This window comes from Triturus cristatus, chromosome 10, assembly GCF_964204655.1.
Source record: "Triturus cristatus chromosome 10, aTriCri1.1, whole genome shotgun sequence".
NCBI lineage: Eukaryota > Metazoa > Chordata > Amphibia > Caudata > Salamandridae > Triturus > Triturus cristatus.
This window is the reverse complement of record NC_140593.1, coordinates 536,584,967-536,606,116: the sequence shown is the minus strand read 5'-3', so window position 1 is coordinate 536,606,116 and position 21,150 is coordinate 536,584,967. Positions and strand designations below refer to the sequence as shown.

The 21,150-nt window shown below is 50.9% G+C and overlaps 1 protein-coding gene across 9 annotated transcripts in view; it reads right to left on the bottom strand.

The window, feature by feature from the left end:
* KMT2C (lysine methyltransferase 2C) overlaps positions 1–21,150 on the bottom strand; it is a 1,736,691-nt gene that overhangs the window by 137,162 nt on the left and 1,578,379 nt on the right. For all 9 annotated transcript variants that reach the window (XM_085632007.1, XM_085632012.1, XM_085632004.1 and 6 more), the window contains one exon: positions 6,162–6,411. In XM_085632007.1, coding sequence (XP_085488133.1) covers positions 6,162–6,411 — 250 coding nt within the window. The remainder of the gene's footprint in view (positions 1–6,161; positions 6,412–21,150) is intronic.

Genomic DNA, 21,150 nt, shown 5'->3' with positions numbered 1-21,150 from the left:
AAACCAAGTTGGTGCCCAGATTTTGTGATCAAAAAGAGAGCTATTAATGATCTTAAAAGGTTTTATTAACAATAGTGAAGTTTCACTCCTGACCGCTCCTGAACGGGTATAAAATTAAGCAAATTTTATAGAGCTGCATCTTCGCTCATGCACAGCAAGCTCTTAAAGACAATATGGAAGTCATTATGTTGCAACTCTTTTACCTCTCTAATTCTGCTCCAGTGGAGGTTATTAGAACCGAGGTACATTTACACTCTGCCTAGCATCTTACTAGTTTTCCATTAAAATTCTCTAGGGCTACTGAAAAGATCTTTTGGGCTTGGCTTATGCTGAAACAATAACAAAGGGGTCTGAAACCTGTGTCCTCTTTTGCATGGACAGACTTCAGCTGTAAAAAAATTTACGAACCACATATAAGCATCTGGCTAGTCAACAGTGAGATGAAAACTCAAACAATTGATTTGCAAAACTGGCAGAAAACCAAGCCACTGCACTGTAGAAATTGTATGTCGTTTTGTTGATGCACAAGTTACTACTTGTGTAACGATATATCTGTCAGAGACATTAGTTAGTGATAGATTCCTTACCATAGACTATCCCCAGGCGTCAGACTGGATGCGGAAAGTTTTTTGTAGCAGTACCCCTGCACGTCAGTAGGTGGCGTTGTGTGGCTCCGCATCCGTCACTGGCGTCATAAGCGCCGACATGACGGCACGAAGACTACTTAGGCACCACCCATGCGCGCTGACGTCAGTTCTGTACACGACTTTCCGTGCCAGGAACGCAGAGCCATACAAGAAACTGACCACTTGTGCCATGAAACTAGGGCCCTTAGAGGGGGATGACCTTAACCCTAGAATCAGTTCGCAGAACGGGGAGGATGGGTGGTGCGGTAAGGAATCTATCACTAACTAATTTCTCTCACAGATATATCGTTACACAAGTAGTAACTTGTGCATGTGAAAGAGACACGTTCGTGATAGATTCCTTACCTTAGAATAGATCGCCAGCAATATGTTATGTTATAATATTTTTAAAGTGTAAACTGCTACCCGAAGGTGTCCTGGCGCTATCTACAAAACCTCCCAAAGAGACTCACATATGAGGCCACGGATTAAACGACAAATAGCCAGGTTTTTAAGGCTTTCCTGAATGTCAGTAGATTCGTACTATTTCTAAGCTGGAAAGGGAGGGCGTTCCAAGCTTTGGCTGCCCCTACCGAAAAACACCTACCTCCCAATACCAGCCCCGGTGGTGGGTCTGCGAATCGATCACACCAGAAAGTCACGGAGAACAGAATGGCCAAAGAAGCCGTCTCTCCGGACCTGACTGTCAAGGCAGTAATGCTTCGTAAACTTGTGCAGCGAGGCCCACGAAGCTGCCTGACAAATGTCCTGCAAGGGGACGCCGCGTCCCAAGGCAGTAGTGGCTGCAGTTGCCCTGGTAGAATGGGCACGCAGCCCCACAGGAGGCTCCTTCTTAGCCAAGGAGTAACATGCTTTGATGCACAGAACGACCCACTGAGAGATGGTCCGTTTGTGCACAGGCCGACCTTTTTTGGCGCCCACGTAGCCAACAAAGAGCTGGTCATCCACCCAGAACTGCTGTGTACACCTTAGATAGAATGCGAGTGCACGTTTTGGGTCCAGACGGTGGAGCCTCTCTTCCTCCCTCGAAGGATGCAGAGGCGGAAAGAAGGTAGGCAAAGTGATGGTCTGCCCGATGTGGAAGGGCGTAACCACCTTTGACAAAAATGAAGGACTGGTCCTTAACACCACCTTGTCCGGATGAACAAAAAGGAAACGAGGTTTGGAAGAAAGAGCCTGAAGCTCACTCACTCTTCTGGCAGAGGTGATAGCGACCAGGAAAGCCAGATTAAGAAGACGCAAAGGGCAGGTATGAAGGGGCTCGAAAGGAGTGCACATCAGATAGGTCAAAACGAGATTCAAGTCCCATTGAGGCATGATGAACAGCACGGGAGGAAACGTGGGCGTAATTCCTTTAGGGAAACGGGTAACAACCGGGGACTTAAAGAGAGAAGGCAGATCTGGAAGCCTCAAAAAGGCAGAGATGGCTGAAAGATAACCTTTGATAGTGCCGAGAGCAGAGCCCTGCTGGGCCAATGAAAGAAGGAACAGAAGAACTTCAGAAAGAGGGGCAGAAAGGGGATCCACAGTCTTTGCTGTGCACCATGCCACAAACTTGTTCCACCTGCAGGCGTATACCGTTTTAGTGGAGGGACGCCTGGCTGCCAGAATGACATCACAGTCTTCGGGAGGAAGATCGAAAGCTGTCAACTGCCGCCGCTCAATCTCCACGCATGGAGGCGGAGGCCGAACAGGTTCGAGGCGAGGACCGTCCCCTGCTGCTGCGACAGATGATCCTCCTGAAGAGGCAGACAGATCGGGGGATCAAACGCCATGCTGAGTAGCTCGGGATACCATACTCTTCATGCCCAATCCGGAGTCACAAGGATGACTTGGGCCCGGTCGTGCCGAATCTTCTTCAGTACTTTGGGCAGAAGTGGTATAGGCGGAAAGGCGTACAATAGACTGCAATTCCACTCACGACGAAAAGCGAGTGCCGCCTTGGAAATTCCAACGCGCAGAACTGCTGACATTGCGCGTTCTCTTCGGTGGCGAATAGATCTAACCAATGCTCTCCCCACTGCAGAAAGAGACCTTGCACCACGTCCGAGTGCAGACGCCATACGGGATCCATCAAGCACCGGCGGCTGAGTTCGTCCGCACTGGCATTCAGAGAACCTGGTAGGTGTTGAACCACCAAGGTAACGTCTTGATGTTCCAGCCATGTCCAGAGGCACAGAGCCTCCTGACATAGGATCCAGGACCCCACCCGCCCTGTTTGTTGCAATACCACATGACGGTAGTGTTGTCCGTTAACACCTGCACCACACTTCCCCGGACAGAGGGAAGGAATGCCTTCAGTGCAAGTCGGATCGCCCGCAGCTCCAAAATGTTGATATGGAGCCGGGACTCCGCCGGAGACCAGAGGCCTCTGATCTCCGCCTCTCCCAAGTGGCCTCCCCATCCCAGGAAATCTGCCATTGACCCAATCGCGATTTGTGAGCCACCACCGCAATTGTCGTGCAGTACCCTCCGAGATCTGGACATGATCGGACAGGTTGCCCTGATGTTGCGCCCACTGGAATGTCAGGTCCCACTGCAGAGCCTGCATATGCCATCTGGCATGTGTCACCAGCAGGATGCAGGAGGCCATCAGGCCCAGAAGCCAGAGGGTCATCCTGACTGAAACTGGGACATAGGCTGAAAGATCGGAATCATAGTCTGAATATCCCGGACTTGCTGCTCGGGAGGATAAACCCAAAACAGCGTTGAATCCAGAACCGCTCCGATGAAGGGGAGCTTCTGAGAGGGACTCAGGTGCGACTTTGGCACGTTGATGGAGAACCCCAGCAAATGCAATAGGTCGGCCGTAGTCTGAAGGTGGTTGACGACTGCCTGGGGTGAGCCCGCCTTTAACAACCAGTCGTCGAGGTAAGGGAAGACTGACACCCCTGACCTGCGCAGATGAGCTGCGACCACCACCATCACTTTCGTAAACACCCGAGGGGCGCTGGTAAGGCCGAAGGGGAGAATGGCTAACTGAAATTGCTCCTGGCCTACCATGAACCGCAGGTAACGCTGGTGGGCCGGCAGGACGGGGATGTGAAAATATGCATCCTGCAAGTCCAACGCTGCCATCCAGTCTCCAGGGTCGAGGGCAGTCAAGACCTGAGCCAGAGTCAGCATTTTGAACTTTTCCTTCCAGAGGAAGTGGTTGACATTACGGAGGTCCAAGATGGGACGCAGACCCCCTTGTCCTTCTTGGGGACCAGAAAGTAGTGGGAATAACAACCACTCCCTACTTCTGGGCCAGGAACGCACTTGATGGTCCCCTTGGCCAAGAGGGCCGCAACTTCCTGCTGGAGAGTGGCCAAGTGTTCCCCCGACATGCAGTGGCACCGAGGTGGCATGGCTGGAGGGGTGGACTGAAAGTGAAGGGAGTAACCCTTGCGAATGATCTGCAACACTCACTTTTCCGATGTGATAGCGAGCCAGTGGGGGAGGTGATGGCGAACCCTGCCACCCAATGGAGTGGGGTGCTCCACAAAGCTCGGATTAAGAAGGTTTTGAGGTAGAAACAGCGGGGGCAGAGGTGGGACTGCCCCTCACGCTGATTCCCAGACCCGCCACTGCGGAAGCCGCAGCCGTGCTGATTCTGCACAGGCTTGCTGATGGGACGTGCCTGGGCGCCCCTGCCTTGGCCACGAAAGGAACGAAAACCAGGAGTGGCCGGAGTCTTCGTGGAAAGACCCAAGGACTTGGCGGTGGCCCGTGAGCCCTTAAAATGCTCCAGTGCACTGTCGGCCTTATTGCCAAAGAGGCGAGTGCCATCAAAGGGCATATCCATGAGTGAGCTCCGGACATCGGGCGAGAACCCAGTAGATCGCAACCAGGCGTGGCGACGCAGCGCCGCAGTTGTAGTAATCGCCCTGCCCAACGAGTCAGCGGTGTCCAAACCACACCGAATGGCGAACTTAGCCGCATCCTTACCCTCAGCAACCGCCTGGACCTCCTCAGGACACTGAGGCAACACCAGAGCAACGGTATCCCACACCGGGAATAGCGGCCCAATAAACAGGCGGTGTTCACCGACCGCAGCCCCAAGCTGGCCGAAGAGAACAACCACTTACCGAACTGTTCCAGCTTCTTAGAGTCCTTATCCGGCGGAGCCGTGGGAAAGGCACTCTGCGACGTCGAGGCTTGGATGACCAGACTCTCAGGTGTGGGATGGGTGGTCAGAAACGCGGGGTCACCAGGTGCCGGGCGGTGACGCCTGGCAACATTCTTATCCACAGGGGCCCCCGTGGCCGGTAACGACCAAGTGCCCAACCGGACGTCGGTGAGGGCGTCATTGAAGGGAAGCAGTGGCTACGACGAAGTAGACGCCGTCTGGATCACCTCAGTGAGGACGTTAGTTTTGAGGGCAACCGTAGGAAGATCGAGGTCAGACGGAGCACCATCGTGTAGGAAGCGCCCTCCTCCATTGTAGGCGGGGGAGAGCCAAACCCCGGGTCAGAAGAGACATCGAGGTCACCGGCGTCCTCCAGATCGTCTGTCGTTTCCTGTTTATGTCGGAGAACGAACACACTTCTTCGACTTTTTTTATGTTGTCGCTTACCGGAATCTGAGGGCGAAGACTTGGAGCCCGAGGAGCGACGACTGCGGCCCCTCGAGCGGTCCCGGGAACGGTCCCTGGACCTGGAGCGGCGTTGGGACGAGTGCCGGACCTCCAGCAGTTTCCGGCACCGTTCCCTCAAGGCCTTCGGGGCCATGGCTCGACAGTCCCGGGAGTCGTGATCGGGCTACCGACATATTGCGACGGCAGACCCCACAGGACTTAAATCCAGGCATCCCTACGTGCACCAGGAGAAAAAAGTGGGAAACAAAAGTCTCAAAAGAGTAGTCAAAAAGTGACTAAGGTATATGCTCTATCCGGATCTGCGCTTGCTGGTGTGGAAAAAGAAAGAACTGACGTCAGCACGCATCGGTGGTGCCTAAGTAGTCTCCGTGACGTCTTCCCGGCGCTTATGACGCCTGTGACGGACGCAGGGCCGCACGACGTCACCTACTGACGTGCAGGGGAACTGCTACAAAAAACTTTCCGGATCCAGTCTGACGCCTGGGGATATTCTAAGGTAAGGAATCTATCACTAACGTGTCTCTTTCAGATGCTAAAATACAGCACCAAATGCCCTTTTTGTGTTATGTGTAATTTAATGTAATTTTGCATACATCTCACATAATTATGCAAAAGCAAATGATGCACATTTCACACACTTCTAATAAACACATTACTGCCCATGGCACTTTAGAAATTAAATGACTGCTGATCTAGAGAACAGCAACTGGAGTGTCTAGGGAATGAATAATAAGCATATGACACGGTTAAACAGATATTTTATCAGTTACTTGTTTTAGTACAATAGACAAAGTACATAATATGAGGAATACATTGCTTTACAAGTTGTTACCGTCAACTGTTAAACATACTCTTTTTTCATAGAAGTGAAAATGTCCAAGTCATGGCTCAATTCAATGAGTATGAAGAAATGTCTACAGTGAAACTGAACTTACCATTAGTAGTTGAATTAAATGGCATGTTTGCCTGTTTCAGTCCATAAGACCCCATGCTTCTGGCGGATGGCATTGATCCCATACGGTTGCCATGGAGAAATATGTGCTGTCTGTATTCTAAATCGGTGGTAATTCTTTTATTGTTCATTAAACCAACTGGTGTGGTTTCTGGTCTCCCGCTAACCTCATAGCTGTTGGGAATTCTGACATGCAAGAGATCAGCAACTGCAGCGACAACACTGTCGATGTTCTAGAACAATCAATAACATTTCAGATATTTGAATTCAAGTGAATGCAGCATAGAATAACAACACAATGCTTACCCCACTTCACAATGACTTACAAATACAAAATGTACCTTTTGAAAACATTTCACTGAACTTGAATCTGATCTTCAACAAAATGTGCAAGCAAACACTCTAGGAGACGTTTTAAAATTGCATCATATTATTTAATACAAAATAATAAATAAGCATAGGCTAACGAATTTAACACAATAGTCAGTGATTAGAATTATACTACTATGCGGAGCAAACAAAACACAACGGTCATATTCACTGCAACTCCTGGCTCCAAACCTAGAGGCTCAGTTAGGCTCTCCCCAAGCTTCTCAATTTTAAGCATTTGTGGCACTGCTGAACTCTCCAACAGACATGATGCTACAACCAATGATTAGCAATCTGCAAAAAGAGGAAGCCAAGAAAGAGGTTTCCATTTTAAAAGACTCCAAAGGTGAGATTGTGAATGCACTGTGAAGTTTGCATACTGGGGCAGTCAGGAGCTACTGTGCAGTATCACTAATATCCCACAGTCACTAAACCACTTTTGGAACTTGACTCTTTTAGTAGTAAGCTTATTCAAAACTTACTCTAGGAGGAAGAGGTTAGAAAACACACACATTATGGAATATTAAATAACACTCACTAAGATCCATGTACAGTCAGTACTTTATAGTGTCACTAATATCCCAGTCACTATACAACTTTTGGTACTTGACTCTCTTAGAAGTAAGCTTACTCAAAACATACTTGAAGAGGTTAGAAACACACACATTATGGAATATTAAATAACACAATAAAATCCATGTTCAGTCAGTGTTTTATCTATTAAGAATAAAACAACTTGGGGGCGTGGCTAGCAGCCGCTGAAGATGGCCACAGGCTGAGAGAGCTGCAGCAGCCTACAGTGAAATAGCCCCATACATCCGTCATAATCCTGGTTCCGAGCGCCCGTTCTGAGCGGTGGGGGAGGTGCCCGAATTCCACCGTGATCCGGGTGAAGATCGGAAGAAGTAGAGCTGTAAACCGAGCGACAGAGGGACGCGAGTACAGGCAAGAATGCGGCCCTCTGGAGCTCATAAGGGGAATCGCCGCTGTGAATCCGGTGCTGTGCAGTAGGAGAGGCGCCTGACTGCGCCCTGCCGGTGCAGAGGTGCCTAAGCAGCGGCGTCCCTTGGCGAAGGCGCTGATATCGGCGGAGCGAGTGAGGCAGACCGCGGAGTGGGTGTGGCGCCCAGGCGGCCCCCCTGGGTCAGCGTGGGAGCGGCCGAGCGGAATAGCAGTTCCTAGGCCCGTCCTGGCAGCTGGAGACTTCCGCCAGGTGGAGAGAGCCTACACATCTAGCCCACAAGAGCTAAGTAACCTAGTGGCACATAGGAGGAGGAGTGATCCCTCCCCCCCCCGATTGGTGTTTGGAGCGCGGTCCCTGGGGCTGCAAGAACCTGGTCCCCGGGGGTGCGTTGCGCCTGGCGGGTGTTGGCCGGCCAATGGAGGGAGCGGAGCATTGGGTCAACGACCGTCCGCCGGCGAAGAGCGATGACATTGCTGGGGTCCCCTGGACAACCGGGCTGCAATCGACCGGTCTCCTGCTCGCACCAACGGGGAGGTTGGTGTTTTCCCTCCCCCTCGCTCCCCGTGCGGACTAGCGAGTGGAGCATGACCCCTGGGGCTGAGAGTCCTGGGCCCCAGAGGGTATGTGGAGGCTGTAGGGACCAGCTTGTGTAGTGAGCGGAGAGTGGGGACAATAACCACCCAACAGCAGTGGTGGGTCTCGGCTTGGTACAGTGGCACTGATAGGAACCTCCAGGAGACCGGGCCGCACCTAGACTGATCCTTGCCCGCACCAGCGGAGAGGCACGAGCGAGAAACCCCTCCTCCCTAGAAGGAGCCAGCTATAGCGGTCCTGGCTGTGGCTGGTGGACAGTGACCCCATTCTTCCACAGACTGCGTTATGGGTCGCACTAAGGGGCCTGGGCAGGCTAAACACATTGATAAATACACAGTCGCGACGCCATCCTGCAGGCAGCATGGTAACCTCAGACTCGAGAATGCTACGATCCAATTTTTTCCAGACTTCACGCTGCATGTGCAACGCCAGCGGCGCTCCTTCGATGGGGTGAAACGAGTCCTTCGGGAGCAGGGCGTGAAGTACATGATGCTCTTTCCGGCCAGTCTCAAAATCTTTGACAATGGAGAGGCGTATTACTTCGAAAGGCCGGAGGAAGCGAGCGACTGGCTGGAGGGCTGGCACACCGTGAGCCGCAAAGGAGGACACAGGCGACTGGTGATTGAGCGGAGAGGAGTCGAGTCCGGGAGCTCCCCCAGCGGATAGCCACGATAACAATAGACGGATGAGTAACGTTGAGACACTCGTCAGCGGGTCACGACTGATGTGTGGTTCTATGTAGAGGGAGGGCGGTTATATATGGAAGGGGGTGACTCTAATGATGCTGCCCGAACACTGGGGACCGCACCTAGGACTCTTTCTCATAGGACACAAACATTAAGTAAATATGTCATTTGTTTGAATTGGTGGGGTGGAGGGGTCACGGAGAGAGGCCTAGATCTGTAAGGTTACTGGGACGCAGTTATGGGGCTGTACATTCCAGTCAGCAGTCAGATTTCTCTTCACGCTGGAGGCTAGACTACGACCCCTTACGAATGGGTTTCTGGGTTTTTCATGGGCGACAGGCACTCAGCAAGTTTGGGAGGTGGGAGGTTGGGGACTCACCTAGCAGGGATGAAGGGAGGGGGGAGTTGGGATTGCTGTTTGTTTTTGTTTGAAGAGGAGGGGAAGTTACACTCGAGACCTATTCATCCAGCAGAGAATGAGGGTTGTCACGGAGATCATGGTGGGGGAACAGGGAGGCTCCATTGTCAATAGTCTTACCATACTAATGGGCGTCCCGGCTACTGTAAAGATTTGGTCTTGGTTTATGAATGGGCTGGGCAATAAGATTAAGCGCATGCTAGTGATGCAGTATCTGAAGAGGCATTACCCAGAAGTTGTTCTCCTTCAGGAATCGCACCTGAGGGGAAACAGATGTAAAGCCTTAGATCGGTTCGGATACACCTTGGTAGTACACTCTGGGATCACATCCGGGGCCAGGGGGGTGGGCATCCTCATACGCAAAGCGCGGCCCTTGGTGATCACGGACACGTGGACAGACCCAGCGGGGTGTTTTGCTGCAGCAGCTGGCAAGTGGGAGGGGCGCCTGCTGGTGTTCGGCTTATGCTATATACCGACGGGGCTTCACTCGGTGATCCTCCCGCAGTTCAGTACTCTCATAGCGGGCTTACCCACAGGAACCCTGCTCATTGGGGGAGATACAAATGCAGTGATGAACCCGGAAATGGATAGGTCTGGCCCTCGAAGGGGCACACCGGGGGAACGTGGCCTTGCGGACTTCACAAGGTCACTGGGTTTGGTTGATCTATGGCGGGCGCACAACCCTTCACTAGAACACTACACTTTCTACTCGGCCAGGCATGGGTCCTTCTCCAGACTTGACCATTTGTTCAAGCACACAGATAGAGTGGGGGTCTTCTCTAACGTCTACAACATAACTAGGAGGATCTCTGATCATGCGCCGGTGCGTGCCACGCGATGAGTACGAGGTCGACAGCGGACTGTGAGGAATTCCTTAGGGATTTTAACATTCCAATGGTGCCCCCGGAAGCTTATGACGCTCTGGAGGTGGACCTCATGGTAGAAGAGTTGGGCAAAGCACTGACTTCGCTTAAGTCAGGGAAGGCGTCCAGACCTAATGGGCTTCCGGTCTAAATTTTCAAAAAGCAGGCAACGATCATACTTCCCCGCTCTTGGAGATGTTGCTGGAGGCACAAGAGGTGGGTCATCTCCATGAGGACCAAATGGCGGCTACGATAGTGGTGATTTACAAAGAGGGTAAGCCGGCAGATCAGTGCAGCTCCTATAGGCCTATCTCCCTTATCAACGTAGAGACCAAGGTCCTGGCAAAGGTGTTGGCAGCCAGGGTGCTATCGGTAATTAAAAGTCCTGGTACATGTTGATCAGTCAGGGTTCATGCCTGGTAGAAGCACTAGACACAACCTGCGACGGCTCTATGGGGTGTTGCACATGACCAAGGGTAATGTAACTCAGCAGACGGCCCTAATGTACGAGTTGCTTACCTTCAGTAACAATGTATCTGGTAGAGACGTTGTCTAGCCGCAGATTCCTTAACTTAGAATATCCCCAGGCATCAGACTGGATCAGGAAAACTTTTTTGCAGCAGCACCTCTGCGCACCAGGGGACGGCGCCACGCGACCCCACCCTGACGTCGTTCACGTACGTGAAGTCCGCGACGTCATATAAGTCCCTCCCGGCGTGCTGACATCAGTTTTCTTCGGAGAAGCTTTTCCGCGACACAACACGGAGCCACCAATAAAAAAACTGTGAAAGTATGGGAGAAGCGTGCGATGGATGAAAATTCATAAATAAATAAGGAGGATGGTGCAAGACACCATCGTAAAAGACAGAATTAGACACTGCCTACATATAAGTGAAAAAGCTGTGAGAAAGAACCTCGCAAGCTAAGCGAAGACCCTTCCCAAGTGCAACAAGGGAAGAATATCCCAACAGACAGAAATAGACTGATTATCATGCAGAACAAAAGACAAAATTAGACTGTCAGTACCATGTAGAACTGTGCCGTCCAGCAAGAACGGAGCACAGAGAGAACAACAGTCCACAGCAGGAAGGCATGAAAAGTCTGGCACTGCCCCTATAGTAATGGAGGTCTGAAACAGGTGAAAAGATCCCCAAGAAGACTACTGTAGAGGAGACCGAGAACCCTGAGCCAATAGAGAAGAAGGGAAAACAGCAGGAGAGAATATGAAATGAAGAGGAATCTCCTGGTGAAGGTCAATCAAAAGGGCATCATTTTACAGGTAACCCCTGAGAGGGAGACAACTGTATTATGGTAACAGTAACCTCTGAGAGGGAGTGAGCTGTATTATGGCAAATCTCAAAGAGACGCAACAATGTGAGCACCCATGAGAGAAAAAAAAACCAATGCCAACTGTAAACGGGGGGCCAACGGAGAACCCCACTTGGCAAGGTCCTCGCAGAACGGGGTGGCTGGTTGGGCGTTATGGAATCTGCGGCTAGACAAAGTCTCTACCAGATACATCGTTACCGAAGGTAAGTAACTCGTACATCTGATAGAGTCATCAGATTACTTAACTTAGAATAGATACCACAGACATACCCCAAAGGGGGGGTGGGTCTGCGACAGGACAACAGAAAGCGCCAAGCATTTGAGCTGGCAACAGAGTGACGGGCAATGGGGAAGTCTGTGGCTAAACAGCCAGACAGCAACCCAAATAGCTTGAGAGAGCAAAAGTTAACGGGATGCAATACATCCCAAAAATGCCATAATGGTGCTACACCATACCTGTAAGCATGAGAGATAGAAACGGCACCAGCCATATACCAGAACAAAAGAAAGAGAGGGGAAGAAGGACCACTCTCAGCGCAATGGCGCATTATGTGAACACCGACCAAAGGTTGAGAAGAAACCTGAAGAGATGCAACCAGAGCCTACCAGGCTAGCCCACGAAAGGAAGGCCGGAGAGGCTACATCCAAGAACCAAGGTCAAAAGATAGAATTAGCAATGTTCTTGGAATTGTAGGAGGAGACAAGAAACGCGCCAAGCGCACACCCAGTTCCAAAAGGGGGAATAGGGGCGAACAGTAACTTTCTTAAGCCCGCTGATGCAGGCCACCACAGAAACATGCGCAGAGCAAACAGCAACAGAGAGCATAAGGTGGCGTAGCTAAAATAAGCATAAGGCTGCTCGACCAGGCCGCGGTAAGACCAAGGTGAGGACCAACACACAAAATACAGAATGCAGGGTGTAGATATAAGACGACTGACATTAGAAGAGCCGTTCTGCATGCCCAGATGATACAATATAGCACAGCCGAAGGAAGGTGCAGCAGAGGCACCAAAGTACTAAGGTGTAGAAACGGAGGAATAATCGCAGAATGTTAGACCACACCCTCCGACTGGAAGGAAAGTAACCCTTGTCCAGAAGAGAGCATCGTTCAGTAACAACACGAAGAAGGGAGCAGCGTAAAACCGGGGAACCACCCCAGCAAGCGGAACACAGAAAGGGGCCTTATTGGAAATGCCACATGCATCACCGGAAAAGTCCCTGAAACATGGAGACTTTGGACCAGACCTTGCAGCCTCGAAGAGAGTTGAAGAGTAGGAAGAAGAGTACCCATGGAACTGGTATATATACCCAATTACAGATATATATAGCAAAAACAGGTAAACTAGCCACGACTAAGCAACATCATTGTATAGGAACACATCTGGCACCGTAATAGCAAACAGAAGCTGCCGTTAAAGCGTGATGAACACCCAGAAAACCTCCGAAGGAGGAGAACGAAGCAAGATGACTAATAACGTAAAGATGACGCCAAGGTACCTCATTGAGCACCGTACAACGGCAGAGAAGAGCACCAGATGACGCCTAGAGGCCAAAGGAACTCGTAGGCCCAGTTGACATAACAGAGCTATATAATAGCAAACAAGTACCCCACATGGAGTTTGTACCCCGCTAACAACAGGGAACACGTTCAAAAGGGCAAGCCACAGTTAGAGGAACAATCTGTGGAACACTGCCACAGCAGGTTAACCGCCAGTTGAAAACGCATAATTGCATCCAAAGGATGAGAAATGAAAGGGTAATCACCTCCAACCACATGCAAAAGGAAGACCTGAAGCTTACTACCAGCCTAAAACACAACGCATCAAAATGATGCTAAATGAAAAGGTACCACCCCAGAACAAACTCCTGAGGAACACAGGTCTAAAGGGGGGGGGGGGGAAAGCCCACAAGGAGGCGCTGAACAGCCGAGTCGGCGTGCGCATCAAACAATAAAACCCCATCAAAGGGTAAATCGACAAGACTCTCCCGTATATTTTCCGGGAAGACGCTATCCCGTAACCAAGCATGGCGCCGCGGAGCGACTGAACCAGCCATAGCCCGCCCTAAGGAAATCAGCAGTATCTAAGGCGGAGCAGATCGTAAACTCAACAAGGTCACGGCCATCCCAGACAAGATGAAGCAGGTCAACACAAGCGCCTTCCGTGCTGGTGGAGAGCTAAGACTCTGCAGAGTCCCACAGGGCAGAGGTAGCCCGAGGCAGGGCACACACTGTATTTATTGACCGTAGAGCAGTACTAGTGGAGACAAAGATGTTCCGACCCCATGACTCAAGCCACCTGGACTACCGGGAGGGAGGAAGCAATAGCAGAGGCAAGGAAGGGAAGGCAGTTTGCAAAACAAACACCTGCACGTCAGGATGCACAAATAAGCAGGCCGGATCATGTGGAGTAGGACGGTGGCGGTGCAAGGCCGAACGAGCCATCGAGTCACCAGAAGGTGGACGAACCCAGGTGCCCAAAAGGGCATCATAAAGAGAAGCTTCTAAGTGGAGAAGCGGCTCCACATTCCCAGACCCACGGTGAAGGACATCAAGTAAAGGGTCCACAGATAAGGGCGCCGAAGTGGGCTGCATGTTCAAAATCCGAGTGGCCAAAGAGACCACTCTGAGAAAAGCTGCACCAGCCGCGGTAGCCCTCCGAGGATGGGGATAGTAGCTCATCAGTAGGTGATGGCTGTAAGCGAACCCTCCCAAGACAGTGAGGGTGCGACCAATGCCCAACTCAAGGGAGCCCTATGGACGAGGGAGCCTGTCAGGTGCGGGTGCTCTTGAGGAGGTGGGGACCCTGCCGGATACACATAGAGGCATAGTCATGAAAACATCCGGCATCGCCGGGCGTGAGGGCAACGCTAAACGCTAAAGTCCTCCGGAGAAGCGTCAACAACCCGGCATCGATGCGGCGCCAAAACCACTTTAGTACGCGCCGACCGAGCTTTGTCCGGCGCCGACTCGACTCCATCCGGCATCGAGTTGGCTCCGTCCGGGGCCGAATCCACAATAAGCTCCCCTTCCGAAGAAGGAGAAGGCGCCGGAGCCGGGGATGCAAGCCTCCGGTGCTGACTCAGCCTCAACCCGGACCGGCTCCGACTCCGAGGGAAGAAGCGGAGGCAGAGCCGGGGAGGCGACAAGTTCACCTTCCGAAGAAGAAGGCGTCGCCGGAGCCGGGAGGGCAAACCTCAGGCGCAGCACCGGCGTTGCCTCAGCCTCAACCGCAACAAACTCGAACACTGGAGAAAGAAGCAGAGGCAGAGCCGGGGAGGCAAGTCTACGGTGCGGGAACGGCGCCGTCTCAGGCTCCGGACAGGTGGGCGCCTGCCCAGAAGGCCGAGGTGTGCACAAAGCGAGGCTTTGAGCACCAGCAACCACCTGCGACGCCACAGGGAGCCCCAAGGGACTATGCGGTGCGGCAGGGGTACAATGGTCCATAGAGGGGGACCCAGCCGGGCTGCACCCTGACGACGCCATATGGATCGTAAAGGGGGACCCAGCCGGGCCACACCCTGACGATACCACATCTCCAACATCCCTGGAGGGCAAAAGCTCATTTGACGCCGGGGGCGAACCTACCGGCGAGTACGTCGGGGACCCCACAGGTAGCGCAAGCCCCGAGGACCCCCCAGTGATGGGCGAGGACCCAAGGGAGGCCTGCAAAGTCGTGGCATAAGCCTCCATTTGGGCCCGACTCACCCCTGCATCCGGATAGGGCTGATAGAGGGGGGGGGGGGGGGGGGAGAGACTGACTGGGGCGCTCGTCTGGAATATTCCTGGAACCAGTGCTCCTGACTGCAGATGAAAGGGAGATCAAGGACCTCGGCGACCTGCGCCGCAACTTATCAAGAAGTGGTGAAGGACGGCCTTGGCCCCAGAGGGCGATCGATGGCGAAACTGCATTGAAGAGGTCGTGGGACGAGATGACTCCGACCGGGACAGTCGTGCCGAAAAAAGCTTCCTCCGGCGCTCCTGCCGGGACTTCGGCTTAAGGTGTTGGCAGGCTTCTAAGTCCTTGGAGTCGTGGTGCTCGCCCAGACACCATATGCAAATAAGAAGCAGGTCTGTCACGAACATTGGCCGCGAACAGGAAGTACAGTATTTAAAGCCCGAGGGAATCATAAAACTGTTCCCGACGCGAAGCGTCGAAAAAGGGCCGGAAAACAGGCCAGAGGAACCGCAGGCCTGAAAACAGGCCAGAGGAACTCCGGATCCGCGTTGCACCTGGAAAAGAAGGAAACTGACATCAGCGCGCCAGGAGGGACTTATATGACCTCGCTGACGTCATGTACGTGGATGACGTCAGGGCGGGGTCGTGTGGTGCCGTCCCCCAGCACGCAGAGGTGCCGCTGCAAAAAAGATTTCCGTATCCAGTCTGACGCATGGGGATATTCTAAGTTAAGGAATCTGCGGCTAGTTGTTTCTATCAGATGTCACTGGACGCCTTATGGCCTTTGATAGTATCGAATGGCCATACTTGTTTATGGTCCTTCAGTGGGTGGGATTTGGCCCATCCTTTTGCAGTTGGGTCAGACTCCTATACGAGGGGCCTACGGCATGTGTGAGGGTGAATGGTGCCATGTATGAGTCCTTTCAGCTTCGGAGGGGCACGGGGCAGGGGTGTCCTCTCTTCCCGCTCTTGTTTGCCCAGGCATTGGAGCCCCTGGCTCACTGGGTCAGGAGGGAACCTGAGATTTTGGGAAGAGCGTATTTCATTATACGCTGACGACATAGTGATATATCTGGCCCGGCCGTATTACTCCATAGCGCGGGTCCTGCGCATTTTTTAGTTGTTTGGTAGCTATTCGGGATACAATATCAATTGGTCAAAGTCGGTGATCTTTCCTCTCTCGGAACCCCCCCCAGGGTTCCGCGGTGTTGGGCGGCCCCAGTGGTGGTGGATGGTTTTAAATATTTGGGAATATACATCACGAGACACCAGAAAGAGTTTCTGGCGAGGAATCTGGGGCCGCAGAGGAGTCGTCTAGCTGCTGATGTTAGTCACTGGCGTTTGCTTCCACTCTCACTTATGGGACGGACAGCCCTGTATAAGAAATTGATGCTACCTAGGCTTCTATATATATTGCAAAATACTCCCTTCCAGATACCACAGACATTCTTTAAGCGAATAGTACAGGAGGTGAGGTCTTTGCTGTGGGCAGGAAGGTCACCGAGGATTGCCCTACAGAAGCTACATAGAGGCGTCTTCGATGGCGGGATCTCAGTTCCGGATGTCAAGCTATACTATTGGGCCTCCCAAATGCAGGTGATCAACGATTGGGTCTATGTGGGGATTGAAGAGCTGGCTTATAGAGTAGATAGGGCATCGATGCCGCACAGTAATTGCGAATCCCTCTAGTATTCCCGGCATATGTGCCAGGACTGGCCGGAACACACTAAGGTGGTGGTTCAATGTTGGAAAGACGCAAACAAATGCCTGGGCTGGGCGGCTGACCGGCAGAACCACGCTTTGGGCGGGTGATCCCCTTAGGGAAGTGGCCGCGCTGTCGGGATTTAGGGGCTGGCACCTGATTGGTGTTGAATACCTGGGAGACGTATGGAAGGGTGAATCACCTCGTTCGTTTGAATACTTGCAGAAAGAATACAATATGCACGACTCGCAGAGAAACACACTCTGCGGCTTTTACATGCACTGCATACTCGTATCCAACAGGGGGTTTCTATTCCAGATTACTCCCCGCTTGAAGACCGGCTACTGCTAGATCCCATACAGATGAAAGCTACCTCCACGATATACCGCAAATTAATCATCAACCTCCCGGATCCCTTGGTCTCCCTTAGGGCAGCCTGGGCTGGTGACCTAGGGGTTCTCGATGACGAGGACTGGCAGGAGGCGCTCCAGAGCCCTAGGGAAGTGGCTATGTCTGTTAGATTCAGATTAGTGCAGCTCAAGATCATGCTTTGCATCTACTATCCTCGCACCCACTTACACTCCTGGGGTCGCGTCATGTCTGCACAGTGTGTTCGGGGGTGCGGAGAGGACGGTACCTTCATACACATATTATGGGCATGTCCCGAGGTTGCCGTATTTTGACGGAAGGTTACGGAAGTCATGTTGGATGTGGTGGGCGAGCCTATCCCATTGGACCCAAAGTGGCTTCTTCTCATGATCAGAAGAGAGGCAGACTGGTCCAGATATGTGGGTGGGTGTATGGTTGGCATTGGCTGCGGGGAGGCAAAGCATAACATTGCCAGAAACTGGGGGCACAGGTTCCCCCCTGATTGAAGAATGGAAACGTGACCTTGACTGGTGCCAGAGAGCGGAGGAAACAGTGTATAAGAGTAGGGAGTATGTCAAAAAATGGGAAAGGGTGTGGATGCCGTGGAGGAGAAACCGAGGGCTGGATCAGTGATTTGGGGTGGACTACCAAGGGGGTCTGCTCCACCTGAGATTGTATTGGTTGTGATTTCCTGTACATGGCAACTATTGTCCTCATGGTATTGTATCTGTATGCTGTGGTCTCTCGAGTCTTTGTTAATAAAAAGATTTAAAAAAGAATAAAACAACTTTTGTAAACCGATAATACATTGATTACATATTCAATACAAAAATGAAACTTGAAAATGTTAGCACCTACTAAGGCAGGGAAATGATAGCAACATAATTTTAGCTCATACACACTGAATGCTAGATTTCTTGGAGGCAAGATGGCGGCCACACAGTTGGGTGAGTAATGCACTGCTCCTCACCAGACCCCCTATGTCTTCCTGATCGACTAATACATGGTTGCTATGCAGATGAGATCATCTGGGCTGCTTATTACCTGTTTTCGGCAGAACGGCATTTATGGTGGTGTCTGTCATTTTGTGGATATTCTGCCTGTTGGCAACCCCGCAACTTCTTTTGGACCCGGGGCTCAGCAGACCGGCCCAACTCGTCCAGTGAAGAGGAGTCTTACATACGTAAGCGGAACTCAGGAGCAGAGTCACTGGGGAGTGTCTAGAGTAGTCAAACAGCTTACGCATGGAGGATAAAAAAGACCCTAGCTGGAGGCATAGTCTCTGATACGGTTCGGAAGAAGGGTGCTCTTGGTACACAGGAGTTAAATGAAGGCACAGGTGGTCTTTCGTGGGGTTACTCGTTTTCACCAGCACTTGGTGATCCCGTGGAGAACTCCCCAGAAACAATCCGGACGGGTCCTGGAGCTCAAGACAGGTCGGAAGAGAGATCACTGCGAGCCATTTATCAAAGCATAATGGAGCACAGATATGAGACTAGGACGGAAAGTCAAAGAACCCAAAAAGCCTGTTGCAATATGCAGAATGCTATTCGTCGTGTGGCTAAATCATGCTCAGACTTTGCTGAACGGACTGGGGAGGCAGAGATCAGAATCTCAACATTGGAAGATGAACTGATATTCTCAGAACTCGGAGATGATACTCAGTGGAAACTAGCCAAATTGGAGAATCGTTTGCGACTGAACAATCTTAGGATACTTGGGATTCCAGAGGGAGTCAAGGGGTCAGATGTTTGTAAACTTGTCATGGAACTTTTTTACAGAAGCCCTCCCTGAGCTGACACTCTGGTGCTGGGAGAGTGAAATGCAAAGGGCTCCCCGTTTCCCATTCAAACCACATGCTTGGGCTGGCCAAGAGGGTATAAGTCCTAGGGCAGTGCTACTTTATATGAATAACTTTCTGTTACGTCAAGTCCTGTATGATTAGGCACGTTCAGACAGGAAGAGGCCTGGGAAGGTATATGAGTTTTTTGTCAGGCTAGATTATTGCCAAATGACGGTAGAGAAGAGGTGGCAAAACTGAAAGTAATATATAAAGAGAAAGCAATTTTTTTTGCTTCTGACATACAAGCAAAAGAATTTCTGACAACTCTAGATGGTTAGATATTCAGGTTAAGGGTATAGATATGCCTGTTAAACGGGTGGGTAGGAACATCTACTTCCATCTTCCTTTTTTCTGTTTTGTTTCTCAGACAAATGGTTTTGCTAAAGGAAAAGGGTGGTCTGGGGAGGTGGAGGAATGCAACCCATCACAATGGACCTTGTTGGTTCTAAAGCCTTGAAGGACGGGTGTAGGGCGGGGGGTCTTTCGAGCTGAATATGGGGAGGGATAGAGTCAGGGGTCGGGTAGGGGCACAGAGTGATGGGGGGAGCAAGGAGGGAAATAAGCCATTTTGGTAAAAGCAGTAAGCAAGACAATATTACATTGATGAATAAGCCAAAAATTGAAGATAAGCAGAGGATAATTTATTTAAGGTGGTTTAAATGTTTGATTTCTCATCTTAATTCTAATGATAGAAGATAGGGGCTGTTCTTGCAGTGACAAGAGGGATATGTGATCATTTTGCAAAGACTTCTTATATGTTCTATTAATATATGTGGACTTGATGATCAGGATAAAAGGCATAGAGTAGCTCTTGAGTTAAAGACGATGCAGCCTGATTTAGTTTGTATTCAGGAAACTCATGTCCCATGGGGGAAGTGTAGAATATTAACTGAATTAGGGTATGCATTGTTAGCTTGTACACAACAAACTACAAAAAATAGAGGAGTTGCTATTCTCACAAAGCATACTATTTGCACCGCAGGAAGAATCCTGGTAGACAAGTATGGCCGTTGTGTGTATATATGGTTCAAATACGGAAGAGGCGCGGATTTTGGATTTTCCTAATGTTGAACTTGCAACTTGGCCGACGCCCCCGGTCTTATGTGGGGATTTTTCTATTCATTTAGAGGTCTCATATAACCAAATGGGGGAGTGGGGGGGGGGGGTAACTATACAGGAAGGAATCCTAAAGTCTTTAGGGCTTTGCAGTGCGCTTTATTTTCGATCACAGGCCTATAGAGGTGTAGGAAGCTGGCTCTGTATATATTATACCAAAGTAAGGTATAGTGTGCACAGAGTCCAGTGGAACCCCAAAGGTAGGCACAGGTAAAAGTAGATAATACCTTACTCTCTATTTGTGGTAGTGTGGGCAAGCAGTAAGTCTTTATCAGAGGGTAGTGTTAAGCTTGTATTGTACACACTCAGGCAAGAAATGCTATCACACCCTCAAGGACTGAACTCAGACCAGTTTGTTTGTATAAAAATATTATTTAGTTATATTTATTTTCTAGAACCAAGCAAGCCCGGCACAGGTAACTGTAAATGGTACTTTTCAAGGCATGTTGAACAATATAAGCAAGCTGAATGAAAATTACTTTGTTATAGGTTTGCAAATACTTTCAATACAGTTGGAATTACTGTTAGATTACTTTTGATTACTTTCGTAAAAGCACCTTCTCCAATGGGATCCCCCAGACAGTCCATCCCTGTAGTGTCCTTCAGAGGGTGTAAGGGGGCCAGTGCCACTTGCCCTGGAGTTCAATCCAGGTTAAGTCCAGGATGCTCCAGCACTCCAGACAGAGGTTTGGTCTTCTTCAGAGTCCTATGAAATCCATCTTCTCTACCTCTTTCTACTGTACAAAATTTTAAGCAAGAGCGGAACGTTCCAGAAAGCCGGCTCCCCTGTTCAATCCTGGGATGACATCTGACATGCTAGAAGAGCCCACTCAACTCAGGGTACCTTTCTGACAGAAAGCCACGCTCGGTTTCTTAGTCTGGTTCCAATACGGGACACCAGGGTATAGCCTCTAGACATCTAGGCCACAGAAGTTAGCAATCCCTTTTGGGTCATAGAAGGGCTAAGAAGCCCCCCTACGAAAACCTGCAGTATGAGCTTCCCTTGGACCTCCATCCACAGGAACTATCCCAGAACACTAG